Source organism: Jatropha curcas, chromosome 6, assembly GCF_041381405.1.
Source record: "Jatropha curcas cultivar XTBG-Jc1 chromosome 6, XTBG_Jcur_1.0, whole genome shotgun sequence".
Classification (NCBI taxonomy): domain Eukaryota; kingdom Viridiplantae; phylum Streptophyta; class Magnoliopsida; order Malpighiales; family Euphorbiaceae; genus Jatropha; species Jatropha curcas.
The window spans coordinates 1,649,738-1,670,126 of NC_143156.1; the positions used below are offsets into that span (position 1 = coordinate 1,649,738).

A 20,389-nucleotide genomic window follows, 5' to 3' on the forward strand; every position below is an offset into this window, starting at 1 on the left:
TGGTATGTCTCGGTGTGCAGCTATTAATTTGTATCAATTGAATTTGAATAATGAAATCTTATTTACTTCTAAAAAAATTGTACTTCATGTCATGTCAGATTCAATCTCACAAAATTGAATTCAACTACTTATTCTAATAATTGTTAAGGTTTATTTTGCAATTAAATTTCTTTTTTAACATTTAACATATAGTACTATTCCTTGAAGATCCTGATATCCTGGGTGCAATTAAGGCACATTGTTGGTCTTAAGTCTTGACAGCAAAATATATACACTTATGTATAGAGAGAAAAAAAAAAAAGAGATGGATCAAATAACATTATTCTATTCATGTCAAAAAAAAAAAAAAAACATTATTCTATTTAAATTTAACTTTATGTATCTCTTCATTTAGAAAACAAAATAAGAAAAAAATAAGATGGTTTGATCCCATTAATGAGAAATGTTCATGCATGTGTAAGTGCATATAAAAATAAAGAGTCAAACCTTCAAAGAAGAAGAACATGTGCACAAAATATATATATTTTATCTTATCTAGTTCCTTGAATCATATTAAATTCATGCACTTACAGAAAAAAAAAATACTACTAAAAGCTTGAAAACAAGAAAAAGGAAATTAATTTGGTATTAGATATCATATTCAAATCTAGACAAGGTAATATTACATATATAATCTATGTATAACCTTCCAATTAGTGCTTATAGAAAGAAATTATTATTCTTATACAGAGAATTTTGTTTTTCAAGGTGATGAATTTCTGATTGGCTTTCCATTTGCAGAGAGAGATTCAAGAACCCAATTCTTGCTACTAGAGCTACCACCTTCACTTTCCTTATCATTAGGAACCAAAGATGGTCCTACACTACCCTTTTCTTTATTGATAAGAGATGTAATAGCAGCCGCAACAGCAACCCTAAATTTTGGATCAGAAGCAATAGCAGTTACATTTTGAGCTAGTGATGATTTGTCTTCTTCACTTTTCCATCTCCTTTGATGATCATCTACTCTAGGGCTAGCAAGAAAGTGATTAGTAGCGATAGTACTGTTACCATTATTTTGGTGAATTGACTTGTTTTGCATCCAAGAAAACATGGGTGGCGGCGGCTGAGCTAAAGAATGTGATGGTGATGATGATGAGGTAGCTAGTGCAAATTGTGGAGGAGGATGATCTTGATGAGTACTATTATTTGTAAGGTCAAGAACAATCCCTTTTGAAGGGTCATTAGGGTTTATGCTTCGGAAAGGCATCGAATTAGGATAAAACATATGAGAAGCACCGCGAAATGGGAAATTAGATGCTTGTGTAGTGAAATTAGAAATGTTATCAGATAAAGGGTTACTAGAATCCAATAACATAAAGGAAGCTGCTGCTGAAGCAGTTGATGCCATAGCTGTTGCACCAACAGGAAGTGGGTGATTATGTGTTCCTTCGTAGGTTGTTATAAGGATTGACATATCCTCTAGACATCTTTGCACCTATAACAAGCAGGTTCAAATAGATATTAGTGCAAGAATTTGTAATTAGTCATCCAATTGAAGAATTAAACTTTTCTTGATGCATCAAAAGTACTTGATTAAAGGAGGAGAAATTTGTCAGAATTTAAATTTTCGGCTTCTTACATTGTAAGAAAACACTCAGACTTCTATTTAGATATACTGTAATTACTCTCAAAATGTAAAATTCTCTTGCATAAACTAATTACCTGCTTCCTAACTGGGCATCCTGGAGCTACTGTGCAACGATAATAGGCTCGAGGGCAAGGGTTGCCTTTGGCAATTTTCTGCCCATATTTCCTCCATTGGCAGCCATCATTCATCTGCAATAATACAGAAATAAAGCTCAAATTATTATCTAGTTATCTCAATTATGTATCAAATTTGCAAAAGTGTAATTAATTAGTGTACTAATTATATAATTAACTTTAACTTACTGTTGCCGCTTGGCATCTAGCTCTAACTGAAACCCTAGCTTTTCTGTTGGGAAGAGAAGCACCATGGCTTGTTATCCCAGGCAAGTTATTATCAGTTCTTTGAAGCTTATTATTCTGTACCGATGCATAATTTCCATTTTCTTCCTTATTGATCTCTTCTTTATAATCTTCCTCTCTTTCTTGTCGATCTGAGTCATCATTTTGTAGCCTCAATGAAAGCCCTAGTTCTCTTTCTTCAATAATCTTATCATCCTTTGATAAAGTTGCTCGATTTCTATTATCATTAGTATCAAAAAATTTTGGAACTGACTTTGGTACTTCAAAAGCTTTCTCATTACCTCTAAGTGGGAGAAAGATAGGAGGATCCTATATGAATTCATGTAAAAGAAACAAATAAATAATTAAATATCTAGCTACAATTAAAAGAAACTAAAATACTGATTCATATCATAATGATCTTTGATTTATGGAAAGGAAAAGAAACACATAAAAAAAATTAAGATTATTACCTTCTGGGTATTTTGCTGGATAACTGCAAATTTCATTTGAAGATCATAGTAATCTTTCATGGTTTGTTCTACTACTTTCCTCAAAACTTTGTTTTCTTCTTTCATTCTATTCATCTCCATTTGCAGAGCAGATAACTGATACATAAATATATTGATAAAGCTCAGTTAGCTTTGTTGTTATGGTTCTCTCACATAAAACAACTATATGTATATATATATATATATATATAGAAAATTCAAATAGTTCAAGAAAGGAGATGATGATGATGGTGAAGCTATAAAAGTAATAGGGTTTTAATAAGTATGCATAAATACCTCTTCTGTTTTGGTGTTTTCTTGTAAAGATAATTCAAGAGAAGAATCATCTACTACCTCTCCTCCTGTAATTGTTGGTGTTGCTTCATTATCATTTATTTCTTGCACATCTGGTCTCTTTTCTCGACTATTTTCTTGCATTTCCTGAACTTCTTTAGCTTTCTTTGCTTCTTCTTCTTCTTCTTCTTCTTCTTCTTCTTCTTCTCTTTCTTGTTCTTTATCTTCAGTATCTATTTTCAAAGAAAGATCAATATCCATTTTCTTGAATTCTTCTCTACCCATTTGAGAGACACAAAAGATATTGCACTATCTCTTTCTTTCTGTTTTTTCTTCTCTATTTTCCTTTACTCACCTTTTCTAAATTTCTCTGTGTCTGTAAAATGCAGCTTTTGAGGCACCAAAGTCAATTCCCTCGTCCCAAAGAAGTATAATTAGACACACTAGGACGCATCTAAGCTTTGACTTTAATTATGTACTTAATTAACCTAAATTAATTAAAGACTACAAGTATCAATTAATTGTTTTAATAAACTTTGGTGAATTCGGCAAGTAGGGATCCCCAATATTAAATAATTGAGGTCTCTCTCTGTTGGAAAGACTATTGCACCCCTACAAGTTACACCTTTGAAGTTCTTCCCCTTTCTGTTTCGTAGGAAAAAGGAAACCAAATTTATAGGTGAAGGCACTATATAATATAGACTAATTTTCCCTTTGGACAACTAAAATCAGCCACTAAAACTAACAAAAGATCGAATCAGTGAAAATGGACTGTATCTCCAAGCGAATTTATTTATAATGTAAAGGATCTAAAATCTGAAATCGTTATTATTAAAAATGTTTATCTGAATATCACTCTCAATCCGAGCGTAGAAACACATATATTGACTAGAAAAAAATTCACAAAATCTTACTTGATATTAACCAAAAAATAGCCTTAGCAGCAACAGCGGAACCAAGGATGGCTAGCGGTGGCAGTGGCCCCTAATTTTAATTTTTTTTTATATTTACCTTATAAAATATAGAAAATTTTATCTTTACTTATAAAATAATGATTTTTTTTTTTTATATCTCTTCTCCTTAAATGTTGAAAAAAAAAAAATTCGCCCCTCTAACTATTTTTTCTGGTTCCCCGTTGCTTAGGAGACTTGGAATCACATACCCTACTTGATAAATTATACACTACATATGTATAATAACAGGCTGTTAATGCCCTAGCAAAGCAAGCTTGCATGTGTATAATTCTGTAGCTAGGCCTCTTAAAATCACTGAAGTCATGGCATGCTATTAATCTTGTGGTTCAATGTTTATTTTATTTATGAAAATTTGAAGAGTTCAAATATGAAAATTATATTTTTCTTTCAAACATTTTTAATGTAATTATATTATTATTTTAATTTTCTTGTATAAGACTTTCCTAGATGAACATGTATAGCTATAAATATGCCAATCAAAATCCAGATTCATTTTGGTGATTTTGCACAAATATTAATTAAATTAAGTTGTAATAACAATAAAAAAAGTTGAGGATAAAATAAATTAAGTTCTGACATCATCTTCATCCCTGGAATATGAGCCCCGTACGAAATCCTATAACATGATAATTATACATTGGGATCTGATCTTGAAATTGTCAACTCGAAGACCTCAATTTCTATATGCAGACAGAATATATATATATATATATATATATATATATATATATATATATATATGTATTATAATCTCCATGTTCAAAACATACACTCCATATTATAATCTCCCATGTTAAACTTAATTGGCTTTCTAAATTAAACCAAAGTCAATGTGCCCATCTCTCACACAGTGAACTTGAAATAGCAATTTACAGGGTTGATCAGAATAGAAAATGGATTATACTTGTATACACCTGGCTCATCTATAAATAAAACTAACGAAAATAAAAATTTTTAAATTTAAATTTTTTCATATTTTATTTTTTTTTCAATGATCAAAATTATCATTATTTGAATAAAAATTTATATTTTCACGAATGGGATATAGATCCAGTCTAAACGAGTCATTCTCATTGAAAATACTCAGATACGAGTGTTTTATAATTGTGGATGGAAAATTTTCGCTCAATCTAATTAATTGTGAACATCTGTGATCTAAAAATTATATTGAATATATTTTTCCAATGGGGGAGGTGATTTGAATTTGGATCTATTGTCAGGTCGTATATGTACTTACCAATAAGCTATGTCTTAGTGTGTTAAAAATTATATTGAATTGAATAACTTTATCCATAATTAATTATATTTTCTTTTGGGTAAAAGGAAAAAAAAAAATAAAGCTTGAGAAACAACAAGTAAAATTTTGCATACGACACTCCATTTATATCAAGCAGGAGCTAATGAGATAAATTGGTGAGGAAGAGTGAACGATATTTGAAATTGGATGGTAATTTATCGAAATTACATTTATCTTTGAATTTTTTTTTTCCTCTTAGATAATAATAAAAATTAATAACTTACATATGTGTGAATGTATTTTTGAATTCTTCATCACTTTGTTTTGATATAATCATATTAAAAAAAATTATTATCACCATTAGTACCCATTAGCTGTAATGTAGCACACAAAGAAAAAGCAAGTCTTAATTACTTTGAAAGCAAAGAAGAAAAAGCAAGTCTCCAATTTAGAAATTAATAACATAATCAAAAGATTATTGAAAGATCATGCATATATATTAATTGATTAAAACCTTTCTTTTTTAGCAAGAATATAGGAACTTAATTGTCACATTTTTCTGATGAAGAACTATTTTATTTTTCCCCTAGATAACATGCATTATTTAATTTTTATTTTATTATTTAGTGTTCTTATATTATAATCTTGGATTCAATTAATTAATCAAAACTATTAATTAATTTTATTTTAGAATTTAAATATAACGAGAAAAAAAGTTCTATTATCTCTCATTTCACAATCAAATTAACTATTATTAATAAATATTGAGTATATTTATTAAGTTATATATCGATCGAAATGAAATGCATTCTCAGGTGAATTTTTTCTATAAAATATAAAGTTTGAAATCTAGAATCGTTATTGTATTTCTCAATTTAATCAGTTTCCATATTTTCATAAATATTTCCAACTTCGATCCTTATATAATTTTTTTTTTGTTAATTAAGTTCTTTGAAATTTTGAAATTATGATATATTTTCTCTCATTAATTGTTTCTTTATTTTTCTTTTCCTTTTTGCATCTAATAAAAAATATTGTTGGATGCATTATGCATGAGGATTAGGGAGAGAAAAATAAATGGAGGAGTGGACTTGGGAGGAAGCGACGCCGCAGCCATTTCTCACGTTATAAATAAAACCTAACAATATAATAAAGAAAATGACAGACTATATATAAAACATTTATAAATAATAATAATAATAATAATAATTTTATAAAATTAAGAAAAATAAAAAAAAAATAAATAAGAATTATGTACCTGACTTTCTACATAAGTTTCGTGCATGCAATGAGGCACTCTTCAATCCTACCCTCATATCTTCGGCAATGATCTATCTTTTTTATGCCATGCATGTGTCCCCATAGATTCACACGTGTGGTTTTTTAATATGTATTTTCGGATTTATTTACATAGATCAGGTTTATAGCCTCATCTATAGACCGTACTAGAAAATAAATTTTTTTTTAAACGATGATATTTCTCAATATACTAAGAAAAAATGGATAAAAGTGTATGGAACTGGTCTATAAAAGTATTTTCATGTATTTTCAGGTGTAGACTGAAATGATATTAAGGTAAAATCATTTCAATTATGGAAACTCTATATTTCAAAATGCAGTGTATCTTTAGTTCACTGGGTTAAATCTAAATTCTGCTCGCACCGGATTGACCCACTAAGAAAGAAAATACTTCTAGCAAATATTTGCTTCATCCGTAAAAAATATATTCTCCTTTTATAATTCTCAGTAAATTAGTGAATATTTTTATTGTTAAGAGATTTAAATCTGTATAGTACTTCCCACTTATTTCCCATCAGAAAATGTTTGATTTGCAAAATAATAACTTTTCCAATATCATTTGGCAGTAACACAAAATATTTTGAATTGTAAAAATTTCATAATTTAAAAATATACTGTTAAATACAAGAAAGAATGTGTAAAATGACAAATTGCAGTGATTATTATTGGTAATAGCAATTGACCCTATTATTTATTCGAATACGAAAAAAAAAAACAATCAGATTACATTTAAAAAGTTTATAATTCAATGACCTAATAAATCTTTTTCTCCAGATGATAATAAAAATAGAATTCATCTATTTCTTCTTCATTCGAGAAAAAAAAAATGTACACCGAGACATAATTAATAATTTAATAATAGGTACATGTAGAATCTTGTAATAAGAGATAGTAATAATAATAAAAACAATAATAATCAAAATGTTTATGAGGTAAGAAAAAGATTCCAAGCAGTGATGCTCCCTTGAAGTTTCCATATGCCATTCTAAAGTTACCTTTAAAAAAAAAAAAGAAAAAGAAAAGAAAAGAAAAGAATATATATAATATTATATATATATCTATATCTTATTTTGTGATTAGAAAATAACCACATGTTAGCAACTAGTTTTTGTATACTTCATTCCTAAGTGCCTTATCAAATTTCAAACAATTAAATATGTAAATATATAATTAATTTCTTTTTCTTTTTTTTAATTACAAGACGCATGTTCAAAATATTTGACCTAGATATTTTATATATCATGGGAATCCTTTTTATATATAAAATAAAATTATGTACGTCATGGAAGAATTTGCTTAATATTAATATATTAATTAAGAATTTAAGACCATCATTATCTCAAGTTCTCAACTTTTGATGGGTAGCTGACTGCTGCTGCTGCTGCTGCCGCCCCCCTGCCCTGCTGCCCTGCCCTGCCCTGCCCAACCCTTTTATACTATGTTTAGACCGATGTCTAGTTGAAGACTTTTGCAATTTTTGTATATTTCTCAACAAATAAAATGGACTCCTACAAATAATAATAATAAAATGGAACAATTTTTAGTTTTTCTTTCAAAATGTAAATGGGTTTGTTTGGATCTGGGCGTCACTGCATGCTCAAAGCTTTGTTGTTTGGGTGTTGCTTTCTACACTATAAATATTTGATTAATTTCTAACTATAGTTTTTTTTTTTTTAATTCTAAAAGAAAATTGTAAAACCTGAATATTTATGATATCACGATATCCAACATGGCGTTCGAATAATAATTCAATAAAAACAAAATATTTATTAAAAGTGAGATCTCTATTTTTAAATTTTAATTTACAAATCTCACTTTTTATATATATATTTTTTATTAAATTATCATTTTAACTCATTATATTAATTTAGTAGACCATTTCGGAAAATATCTGCTACACTTAGCATACAAGACCACCCGAGTCAACGGTTGATTATCATTTTAAAAAATTATATAATTTTACATGATTTTTTTTTTCTTAGTGAAATAACAATAATACCCTCAGTTGAGAACTACTCTTCAAATCAATCTCCTACAGCGATCTCCTTTTGGAGACGGTTAAAAAAAAAAGGTAAAAAATGTAAAGAAAAATCGAAGGAGTTGACCCAAGGGTATCTTTGGACTTCACATGCCCAAAGAAATGGACATGTGAGTGTGATCTCCTCCTTCTGTAATCTTCTTTCCTCAACCATGAAAAAACAAAACCTAGTTTGAAAAAATCATGGTCCCCATTCTTGAATTTTGAGTGGCTAATGGCTATATATAAATGGTCAAGGAAAGAAAATTTTTTGCCTTGAAATTTTGGGTGATTATTTTCAACACCATCCAAATTTCTTCATACGTATTTATTTATGTATATTTAAGTAAATTCATTTTTACATCATAAATAAATGCATTTGAAATCCATATTTTATTAGAAAAAGAGATTTCCTTTGCTAGTCCTGATTTGAATAAATTGGTGTGATATGAAAATGATGTACTACTGAACACCAACCTAGGAATTTTTGCCATTAACTTAAGAATTTAAATGCTCTTACAAAAAAGAATTTTTAAATTAGATTAGAATCAATGGGCCTCGTTTCTTTTGGGCTTGAATTGATTGGAAACTGTGCTTGGATATCTCATATGGGCTTTTCATTGTCGTAAATTATTCCAACGATGTCGTTTATGCCATCTTTGATTGACTCAACTGATCAACTCGAGTCTTGATGAGTTGATAAGTTAACAAATAAATCACAATACATGAAATTAATAAATTCTATCATAACCTTAATTTCATGAGTCCCTTCAAAAGAGCTCAATATTTAAAGTAATGGAGCTGATCATCACAATCATTTGAGCAAGGCACATTTATCTAGTAATAATTGCCTATTTTTCCATATATAACCATGAAATATAAATCCAAAAAAAAAATAAAATAAAAATTGAAACAGCTGAGAAAACCAATAAGAACTAGTAATTTCTTGCTTCCTTTTCTTTCTCAATTGACAAAACAAATCTATTGTTGAATTATTCCCCACAGAGACCCAAATTTCTTATGCCCTATTTTTCCAGCAGACAACGCTATTCCTTACCTTTCTCTTCTCAGCCTTTACACCTCAAGGAAATCTAAGCTAAAAAACGCAGAGCGACCACATCATTTATCTTCAGCCTACTCGAATAATAGTTCATTCCATATTGTAATGCATCATCCTATTTCCCTACCTTCTCCCTTTTAACACCCAATTGTTATCAAACAAAGAGAACAAAAGAAATCACAACCAGCAATCAATTCAAACTTCCAAGTCAGTTGGGACATCTGGGGAGTCAAGAATCCGAATCTGTATCAGATGAACTAAGTGCAGATGAAGCAAAACTGCAAGTACTATTGTGAGAGTCAAGTGTCATTGCCGGTCGGTTTCCATGAAGTTTCAATGAAGGCCTTAATTTCGTGTACTGCAAATGGTAAATAGCAAATGAGTATTTGCAACTGCATATATTCAATTATATGTTAGTAAAGAAACAGATTCTAGAAATATGGATACCTCCTCATAGAAAGCTCTGATCTCCTCCTCAGTAAGGCCTTCATCTTCTCCAGCATTTTCATCCCAACCAAGTGAACGTAAGAAAGCAGCCTCTTCCTCGTCTGGGTTAGGAATCACATCAGAACATGAATCCTTCTCTCCTTTGTCAAACTGAAGAGGCCCAGAGCAAGTATCTCCATTGTAAACCATTTTACCACTATCGTCACAGGACAAGCTAGCCACAGATGAAGAGGAATCTCCACCTTGATCTGAAACTGGAGCAGTAACAACTTTGGCCGATTCCCCAGACATCTCTGAGATGGATGAAGATAAAATAGGACTGGACTCTGAGGCCACAGAAGTAGAATGTATAGACGATTTCTTCTTTAGATGATTAAAAAAATCATTCCTGCTCTGAACTTGCAATGTTGGTCTCTTCTCCATGGTTGGCCGCCGGAAAGCAAAAGAATGGCACTCAGCACTGGCATGGTTTGGACTGTTGCCTGAGCTCCTCAAGGGAACAGATCCAATAGCCAATGGAGCGATTCCAAGTGAATTATTCTGCCCCTTGCTTCCATTAGGATTTGAGATATCTTTCACAGCTGAAGAGATGCCATTCAATTCTCGTGATGGTTTGAGGACCTGAAGCCTGCTTTCATTGGATACTTTTGCAGCATCAGATCTTGCAGCACCACGAGAATGATTGCCAAATTGGACTGAGCCAATCTTGGATTTCGTTTTCTCTGAAGGGCTGACCACCTACAAAGAGACGGCATTAATTGTTTACATGTATGCACATCAGATCCATTAGGGCAATTGTCTTTCCTATTTATAATTAAGTGTGGATGTGTGCAGTTCACAACATCTAGAACATTTCTTGCTCATCAATCTAAGATCCTGAAACATGTATAAGAAAACAGAGAGAGAGAGAGAGAGAGACCAAAGGTAACTAATAAAATTTAGAGGGTTCAAGAGTTAAATTCATAGATGCATAACCAATTTTAAATCTGGAGAATCAGTCATGAAACCAATGATGACCTCCCATCCCAAATGAATCATTACAATCATAATAAATTGCATATTGGTATGACATTATCCAAATCTATTTTGACTGGTCAACAGGATAACAACCAAATTTTGAGCTCCAGATTTGTACATTATTTTCTCATAAGAGGCAAAAGAGCAAAGATGATCAAACAATGAAGGAAACTATCAGTTTCACCTTGGCTAGCCTTTGAAACCATCATTAGTTTTCAATCAAACGGAAACACAACTAAGTACACAAGAAACCACATACGATGTCTTGAAAGAGGAAGACAAGAAGGAAACATGTAGATTCTCAATTCAAACTATGAAAGAAATTTGGGAGACCAACTAAGGGTCCGAGAGAGAGCTACTTATAGAAGATATGAAACTTGTGCACTCAGAAAGCTGGACATATAAAAATTGTGTGCAGGTACCTATATCAATATGGAAAAGCACACTAGTGCATAAATATAACATTGGTCAACATTTCAATCTATAATAAGAGGTTCAAAGATCAGCTGTTGAAATACCATATGCCTACTTACAAGCCGCTATTCTATCAGAAGGTGTTACTCCAAGTAGAGCGAACTAGAAACAAACATTAAATATCTTTCTTGTTCTCAATAAAGAAATAATGAACCTTGTCAATAATTATCGCTATCAGAAATTATCATTATAAAACCTTGTCAATCAAACTGTACTTGTACATCACATAGAAACAGACGACTTGAGGCTCACTTGTGTTGATGTCTCTCATGTGAAGATATCAGCACAGACATCACAAGCATTTTGAAAATTATTTGCATCAGCATTTATGCCCTTGAAGAATGTACAAAATTGTCAAGATCCATGAATAGGCAATCTTAGCTTTCACACGCTTCACCCTTACCAAGTTGATGAACACATTACGTGCAATAATGCAGTGATAAGTAGAATATTCAAGCACATCAACATGTCATCAACCTCTTAGGTAGCTCATACAAGCCACTGATTCCAACAAAAAGAAACAACCAGAATTTAAGATGTGATGATGCAACAGAAATATTCCATAATCAAATTGTTTCTCTTTGCTGCATAATCCAAACTATATAGACAACACAAAGTTCATTTAAAGGCTGAAGCTGACAAATCATCTATAAAGGCCCATCAATCACTAACATTACCAAAATGAGCTAAATACAAAGTCAAACAGGAAATGTGAATGCCATGAACATAAGCAAATAAAACCAACAAAGACGAACAGCAAGGCTCTTACCAGTGTTTTAGGTGTGGAAGGAGTCATAGGAATCAATTTGGACTGCCGTATAGCCAGCTCTTCAGACCTTTGTATCCCGGCAGTAGACTACAATTGCAAGTAAACATGCATTTCAAACTATAAGCATTTAAATTCATCCTGATAAACTCCTATACATTCAGGATAATGATGAACTTACCTGTGGTGGTGTACGAGCACGAGGAGGGCCCTGAGCTAATGCTTCAGCCATCTTCAGTCCCATAGTAACATTTGGAACCACAGTAGCTGTGGTTGCAGGAACAGCTTGCTGGGCTGATACAAGACCCAAATTGCTGTTTCCCATAACCACTGGCACCTCTGCTAGTGCTGACTTCCAGTTCTCACTACCACCAATAGCCGATGTGCCAGTTTGAATTGCTGTACTTAAGCCAGGAGAAGGTACCCTTCCTATACCAACTTGTCTTTCTTCAGCTCCTAGTGATGGGAAGTCCTGTTCAAATGCAGTATCATTTACAGCACCAACACCAACCCTAGCAAGTATGCCACTGCCATTGCTATTGCTGTGTTTATTTTTTTGGGGGTTAATCAAGTCACCAGCTACTTTCTTAGACCAGGTATCATCTTGTTTCCCTGTTATTATTGACTGTGAGAGGCGTAACTTATCTTTGTCAAGTTTACTTGGGAAAATGTTGCCTGAAGGATCCAAATGCTCATGGTGTCTATTGTCATCTGAAACCAATTTTTCCTTATCACAGTAACCACTTACATCTTCCCAATCCCTATCACGATGACTTCTGCCTAAACTACTCGTAGATCGCAAATGAACAGAACCATTGCTACTAGAACCCTGACGAAAATAGGCAGATGTCGTTCTTTCCAAAATTGATAAACGCCGTGTATCATGATCAATGCCACTCAGAGATGACTTATTCTGCGAGTGCTTTGATACAGGATGATAATCTACAGGAAACAGAATATAGTAAGCATACTTTTCTGAACCAAAATCCCATGCTTCTTTATTTGATTTGCTTAGAATATGCAATAAATGGAAATGGAAAAATAAATAATGGAAATTTTTCAAGTATTCAGGAGCCAAAAAAATGGTAAAAAATAGGTAAAAGAGTTCAAAGGGGAAAAGACCTCATTCCTTAATAAGAGTAGTTACAATCACTCGGAACAGTTCAATCAGAGTTTTGAATATTGATTAGCATTTTTGGAAGCACTTCAGAGAGAGATTATTTCAACTAAAAACCCAAGACAAATAAACGTATAAGAATATTTAGCCTGCAGTAATAAGGGGTTTATGCCTTAATGAAATTGCTATAAAAATAAAGCCCTACAATTATTCCAATAGGTCACTGGCATTGGCCATTGCATCTGTTCAACTATTCCTCCAATATGAGACCTAGGTAAGCTTCCTGTAATAGATTGTGTTAATAAGTAACTCACTATCCCTAAAAGATGCTTGCAGACAGAAAAGATACAAATCAGATTAAAATAAGAGTTTAAGAGTTTAGGATTTTAAAATTTCCATTCTTCATTTATAGTCATGTTTTTTTTTACAATCAAATATTAGAAACGAGAAAAAAGAAAAAAGCACAAATCTCAAATAAACAAGATTACCAAAGGGCAGTGATGCTGATGCAGAAAAATGACTAGGGTTACCACCGTTAGGAACATTTCCACCGCTTTTCAACCATTCTGGTACTAGTGCAGGCTCACTTCTATCCATAACAGTATCTAAACATGATCATATAAAAAAAATAAAAAAAACCAATTTCTTGATCGTGTTAAGCTACTCAATCCACCCACAATAAGGATCAAATGACCAACTGAATATCACTTCCATTCACTTTCGTCACCAAATCCTCACTTCAAAGCAGTCTTAAGTGAAGTATCCAACCACAAATGTAGAACCAAAATATCGTCAAACCAATATACCTTCAATTTTGTCTCACTGAACTTCTATAATCACTTTATTATTTCCATTAACAAAAATTTCCAAACCCAATTCTTCAAAACTGCTATATACACTGCAATTAGAGTTGTGTATGTTTCCCTTTGTGCACTATGTACTTTAAGTCATCCAAACTTTTGACTCAAAAACAATTTCACCAATCAAACAATTAATCAATAAATTCAAATGTAACTTATCACCACAAAATCAATTTCTATTTAAAATTACTTCTGATAGAAAGCAGTTATAACTTCTTTTCAGTTTTCCTAAAGAGATAAAAGAGCTTCTTATGCTACGATTACGAAGGCCCCATCTCTATACCAACAAGACAATCCGCCCCAGTCCCATGAAATTACAAGACTACCCCGTGAATAAAGACGAGTAAAACGAGGTAAACATGGAAAATCCCTACCCAACCCAGAAAACCAAACCCTAAAAAGTTGTATACAAAAAAACAAAACAACTACAGAAAGAAAAAACTGAGGTTCCAACTAAGAACAAGTCTATTATATCAAAAGAATTTGGAGTCAACTAAACCTCAACAGTTGAATTAGACTAGAACAGACTAATTAACAAGAAGAGATCCTCAATTTGTACCGATATTAACGCATGGAGCCATCAACGCCCATACAGTGGCGATTCACCGAATCAATAAGCCGGAAAAACAAACCGCAGAAGTAGAGAGAGATGAAACCAAAAACGCAAGTTTTCTATATAGAGAAAGAGGAGGCTCTGCGCCTGAACTGTACGAGAAAACTTCGAGAGAGGGAGAAGCGAAAGCTACGTGATTGGGCCAAGAAGAAGAAGAAGAAGAAGAAGAGGAAGGGATTAGAGAGGAAGTGTCTTGTGTGTGTTGTGTAACAAAATGTTTTTTTTGTTTCTAATAAAAACTGTTGCTTCTATATATATTTTTTGGCCTTTATTTTGCTTTAAAAAAAAGAAAATCTTAATGGACACGCGCGCGCACAACCGCCACGAAGACGCAAAACCGTACTAATCGGTCGTTAGAAATTGGGCCGTGGGTCAGGTTTCTGTTTCCAAAGATACATGGGCCAATTGATTCTCGTTTTCAAATTGATTTTTTTTTTTAAAGCAATTCATTATCAACATATAATATAATTTTCCTTAAATATATATATAATATAAAAAATTACTATTACATATTCGTTGAAGTGATTAATTTTTAAAACAACCACGATGAAGTGATTAATTTTTACCTCCTCCTCATAAAGAGATAGTAAGAAATTTTCTTATAAAATAATTATATTATAAGAAATATAAATATATACGATTAAATCTTCTACACAATATTTTTACTCGAAATTTATTACATCAGATTATAAATGTAATTGAGACGAAAACTTATTTAGCTCCGGATTTGATCTTATGGAGAGTTATCTATCTTTCGAGAAACAGATCAATTCTGGTAACAAAAGGAGAGAAAAAAAAAAAAAACTCATATGAAAGAAATAGTTTTAAAAGTGAATTTTGAAATATAAGAGATATAATAAAATTACTAGAAAATAAAAAAAAAACTCAATAATTTTATATTGCCAAAACTGAAGTTTGTTGGTTATAGATCTTCATTTAGCAACTCATTTAGCTTTGGATTTGATCTTGTTGACATTGGCTTTCGTAAATCAGGAATTGTTTGAAGAAAGCAACGAGTAAAGATGAGAGATAAATATTTTTTATTTCTTAAAAATTTAATAATTCATTAATAATCTATATAAATTGAGTACATTATAGTATTTTTATAAGAATAAAAAATACAAACATAGAAAATAAAAAATTTATGTTTGAAGATGTTCTTGATTTTGACAAAAAAAAGTTAATATTCTGTATAAAAACTGATTCATTTTTAAATAAGACGACAAAAAAAAATCATAATATTGTCTCCACAAATATTATTTTTTTGGAAACTTATTATAATTGACACACACAGAAGAGTTTAATATAACAAACTTTAATTGAGAAAAAAATCACTAGACTCAATTGGTAATTCATCTTGTTTTTCGTACTGCTCGAAAAATAGAAGATTCACATAAAAACTCTTTAATAGAGGGTACAAGTTAATAGCCCCACTAATAGGATGTCAAAACACTTAATGTCTATCAACTATTACAGATTTGATAAATTAAATTTAAATTTCGTTTGAAACGATTATAAATTTGAAAATTATTTAAAAAAATAAAAAAAGAAAAATAACAAAAAAAATGAAAAGAAATCACTGCCAAACAAAATTTAGAAAAAAAAAAAAAAAGAGCTAGAGAGACGGCTAGGGTTCACTTGTCACTTTACTGTTTTTGATGGAAAGAACCGCAAATAATAACAAAAGTCTCTTTTTCAAAAAAAAAAAAAAAAGTCTATCATTTAAAGTGAAATTAAAGAGACAAATTTAAACGAGAGAGACACTTAGGTTTATCTATAATTTTATCAAAAAAAAAGAAAAAAAAAGTTAGGAGTAGATACTAAAATATTAGAGAGTCAAACTTTTCTAGAACGCGTCTCATTAACACATAATAATACAATATAATAATACACAGTGAATTTTATTCATATATATTAGACGATCTTCCGCGCTTCTCACAGATATATGATATTTATATTTTTATTTGAGTTATAAGATACACATGTTAAAGCGGCGAGCCCTAGTACTCAGGGCCGCCGAGAGCCATGACGTTCCTATGTTGGAACTGCCGAGGGATGGGCAACCCTCGGGCAGTGAGTGCTCTAAAGGATCTTGTTCGTGCAAATAAGCCCATGTTCTGCTTCCTTATGGAGACAAAAGTAGCTTCCTCTTATGTTAAAAAATTAAGTTTGCAGTGTGGTTTTTCCTCTTCTTTTTCAGTTGATTGTCTTGGTCGAAGTGGTGGTTTAGCTGTCTTCTGGAATAATAATTTGAATGTTGATTTTTATTCTTACTCCCCAAATCACATTGATATGCAAATAACTTATGGACCACATACTTGGCGAATGACATGTGTATATGAGTTCCCTGAACATCATAGGAAGCCAGACACTTGGACTCTCCCTAAAACTCTAGCTAACCAACACAACCTTCCTTGGCTTCTTATGGGTGACTTTAATAATCTACTTGCGGATGATGAGAAGATAGGGGGCCACCCTTATGAGCTACGTAATCTTGAGGGATTTCGAGAAGCGCTGGAGGTGTGTCGGGTTTCCGATCTTGGTATGATAGGGTATCCGTTTACATGGCGGTCTGGTAGGGGACGTAACAAAATTGAGGAAAGATTGGACCGTATGGTGGCTTCAGATACATGGTCTTGTTTTTTCCCAAATGCGTCGGTTCACAACTTGATTAGTGGCACATCGGACCATTCTCCATTATTGCTTTTATTGGGCACTGCCCTAAGGACTAAAAGAAAAATTAGCTTCAGGTTTGAAAATGCATGGATTGGGGAGCCTAACCTTGACGAGACTGTTATTCATAACTGGACCTGAGGAGCCCACGGTGATGTGATGGGTAAACTCCAAGCTTGCAGAGCTGGGTTGCGAATTTGGGGACGTGACGTACGCAGTAGGTTCCTTAAAGATATTAAAATGCTTAAAACCCAACTTAATGGCTTTCGAATCCACCAACAGAGTGACAACTCAGAGGAGTACTTTCTAATACAAAAGCAGCTTGGTGATTTGCTTCTTAAAGAAGAGCAGTACTGGAAACAGCGATCAAAAATATTCTGGCTTGCTCATGGGGATAAAAATACCAGGTACTTCCACTCCTCTGCTTCCTCCCGTAAAAAATTAAACTATCTTCCAGGTATCCGAGACTCGAGAGGTGACTGGAAGGAAGAACCGAGGGATATGCATACTGTGTTCCTAGACTACTTTACTACACTATTTACGGCCACACCTATCCAGTGTAGTCCTGTTCTTGAGCATGTTAATTCTCGGGTCACTGAAACTGATAATGATAATCTTGTGGCCCCTTTCCTTGATGAGGAGTTTTGATCGGCGGTATTTCAAATGCACCCGGACAAAAGTCCTGGCCCTGATGGGTTCAATCCGTGTTTCTTTCAGAAATTTTGGTCAGTTGTGGGTTCAGATGTTATTACTAGCTGTAAACGGTGGATTGCAAACGGCTCTTTTCCTAATCTGGTGAATGAGACCACCATAGTGCTAATTCCTAAAACTGATAAACCTGAATTTGTGAAAGAGCTGCGGCCAATTTCCTTATGTAATGTCTTGTACAAGATTGTGGCAAAGGTTTTAGCTAATCGGATGAAGCATGTCCTGCAGAAAATTGTCTCCCCATCTCAGTCTGCTTTTGTACCTGGGAGGCTAATTACAGACAATGTAATTCTTGCCTTTGAAACAATACATTCTATGAAAAGCCGTGGGAGGAGTCAAGAACAAACAGCAGCCCTCAAGATTGATATTAGTAAGGCATATGATCGAGTTGACTGGTCTTATTTAAAAGCTATAATGACAAGACTTGGGTTTTGTTCTGAATTCGTTCAGCTGATTATGATGTGTGTTACGTCGGTCAGGTATCACGTTCTTGTTAATGGTGAAAGTGTTGGTCCTATTACTCCATCTCGTGGGTTGAGACAAGGGTGCCCTCTATCCCCGTACTTGTTCCTACTTTGTTCTGAGGGGCTTTCAACTTTACTTATGCATGCAGAGGCAGTAGGATCACTCCATGGGGGTCGTATTTGTCGAGCTGCTCCGAGGTTGTCTCATCTTTTATTCGCTGACGATAGTCTGTTCTTCTTTAAAGCTAAGGCAGAAGAAGCTACAACGGTTGCACATATCTTAAAACAGTATGAAGCAGCATCAGGACAGGGTGTGAACTTACAAAAATCAGGGGTTTTTTTCAGTTCTAATGTGGAAGTCTCTGTTAGAGAGCAGATTATCAATATTTTGCAAGTTTCTCAACCCTTAAACCATGGCAGATACCTAGGACTTCCTTCCCTAGTTGGACGAAACAAGAAGGCAGTCTTCTCCTTTCTTCGAGATAGATTGAGAAAGACCATTTCTCGATGGAGCCACAGATTCCTCTCTGAGGCGGGAAAGGAAGTAATGATTAAAACTATAGCTCAGGCGATTCCATCCTACTGCATGAGTACCTTCCTTCTCCCTACTTCCCTCTGTGACGAACTACAAAGAATTATGAACTCTTTTTGGTGGGGTACACAAGGTCTGAGCGGTAAAGGAATTAATTGGCTCTGTTGGGACCGAATGTGCGTGGGAAAGACTATGGGCGGCCTTGGCTTCCGACATCTCTATTCCTTTAACATTGCCCTAGTTGGCAAACAGATTTGGCGACTTGTCTGCGAACCAAATACTCTTCTATGTTCTGTTCTCAAAGCAAAATATTTTCCGGGGGGGAATGTTTTGGATGCGCCCCTAGGGCATAATCCCAGCCTTATATGGAGGAGCATGGTCTCGGCTAAGTCACTTCTCAAACAAGGGTATAGATGGAGAATTGGCAACGGTTCAAGTGTTAACATTTGGCATGACCCGTGGTTACCAAATGATACTGATTTCTACCCATGTAGCCCTGTTGTCCCTGGCTCTGAGCACCTGTCAGTTGGAAATCTAAGGATGCTTAATGGTTGGAATGAGGATTTAATTGCCAGACTATTCCTTCCAGAGGAGGTGTCACAGGTTCTATCTATCCCGTTTACTCGGGCTACCCAGGCAGATACACTAATATGGAACTTCTCTACTTCAGGGGAATATCTTGTTAAATCAGGCTACAAGCTTGTCCTGCCTAATTTTGTGGAACCTGAAGCAACTGCAACTTCGCCAATTTGGGCTAAATTATGGCAATTAGATTCCCCACCGAAGGTTAAGCACTGGCTGTGGCGAGCGTGCCGAAATATTCTACCAACGAAATCTATACTATTTGGCAAGCGGATTACAGAGGATGACCATTGCCCTTTTTGCGGTGAAATCGAGACAACAATGCACGTGCTATTCCACTATGAGAAAGCTCGACTGTGTTGGACGTTAACAGGGGTTCCGTTGGATGGATCAACCACTAGTTTTAATGATACTTTACTGGGGTTTATTGATCGGCGCAGTAACGACCAATGCTTGTTATTCGGTGTCTTGTGCTACTTTCTCTGGTTTGATAGAAATCGGCGAGTATGGCAACAAACTAATATTGCTCCTTACAACATTGTCACGGCTGCTACCAGCTTTCTCAGAGAATGGCAGAACGCGCAGATTGAACGAAGCAATCCCTCTGTATCGTCGGCTTCAGTTCCGACATGAGCTCCTCCTCCGACTGGGATTGTCAAATGTAACGTTGATGCAGCTGTCCATATGACTGAGGGTCGTTCATCGTATGCTGGCCTTGTCCGAAATGAAGCTGGACAGTTCTTGGTAGCTTGCACGGGTCATTTTACGGGAGTATTAAAACCTCACATCGCTGAAG

The 20,389-nt window shown here is 33.6% G+C and overlaps 3 protein-coding genes across 5 annotated transcripts; 1 reads left to right on the plus strand and 2 right to left on the minus strand.

The window, feature by feature from the left end:
- Positions 1-691: 691 nt before the first annotated feature.
- Positions 692-3,086, minus strand: WRKY9 (WRKY DNA-binding protein 9). The gene is made up of 5 exons (XM_012210333.4): positions 2,757-3,086; positions 2,442-2,576; positions 1,933-2,298; positions 1,705-1,818; positions 692-1,477 (listed from the first exon to the last, which is right to left on the minus strand). Exons 1-5 carry the CDS (start codon positions 3,036-3,038, stop codon positions 743-745), a joined length of 1,632 nt encoding a protein of 543 aa, XP_012065723.1. The 5' UTR covers positions 3,039-3,086; the 3' UTR covers positions 692-742.
- A 6,123-nt stretch (positions 3,087-9,209) lies between these two features.
- On the minus strand, positions 9,210-14,867 carry LOC105628780 (uncharacterized). Of its 3 annotated transcripts, none has more exons than XM_012210263.4 (5): positions 14,581-14,867; positions 12,226-12,986; positions 12,048-12,134; positions 9,788-10,525; positions 9,210-9,698 (listed from the first exon to the last, which is right to left on the minus strand). In XM_012210263.4, the coding sequence occupies exons 1-5, from the start codon at positions 14,600-14,602 to the stop codon at positions 9,570-9,572; spliced, it is 1,737 nt and encodes a 578-aa protein (XP_012065653.1). In that variant the 5' UTR covers positions 14,603-14,867; the 3' UTR covers positions 9,210-9,569. The 3 variants fall into 3 exon arrangements, with proteins under 3 accessions (XP_012065653.1, XP_012065652.1, XP_089579142.1); XM_012210262.4 differs by having other exon boundaries at positions 13,650-14,866; XM_089723016.1 differs by lacking the exon at positions 14,581-14,867 and adding an exon at positions 13,367-13,584.
- Positions 14,868-16,659: 1,792 nt separating this feature from the next.
- LOC149495211 (uncharacterized) lies at positions 16,660-17,448 on the plus strand. Its single transcript, XM_089722648.1, has one exon. It carries the CDS (start codon positions 16,660-16,662, stop codon positions 17,446-17,448), a length of 789 nt encoding a protein of 262 aa, XP_089578774.1.
- Positions 17,449-20,389: the final 2,941 nt, after the last annotated feature.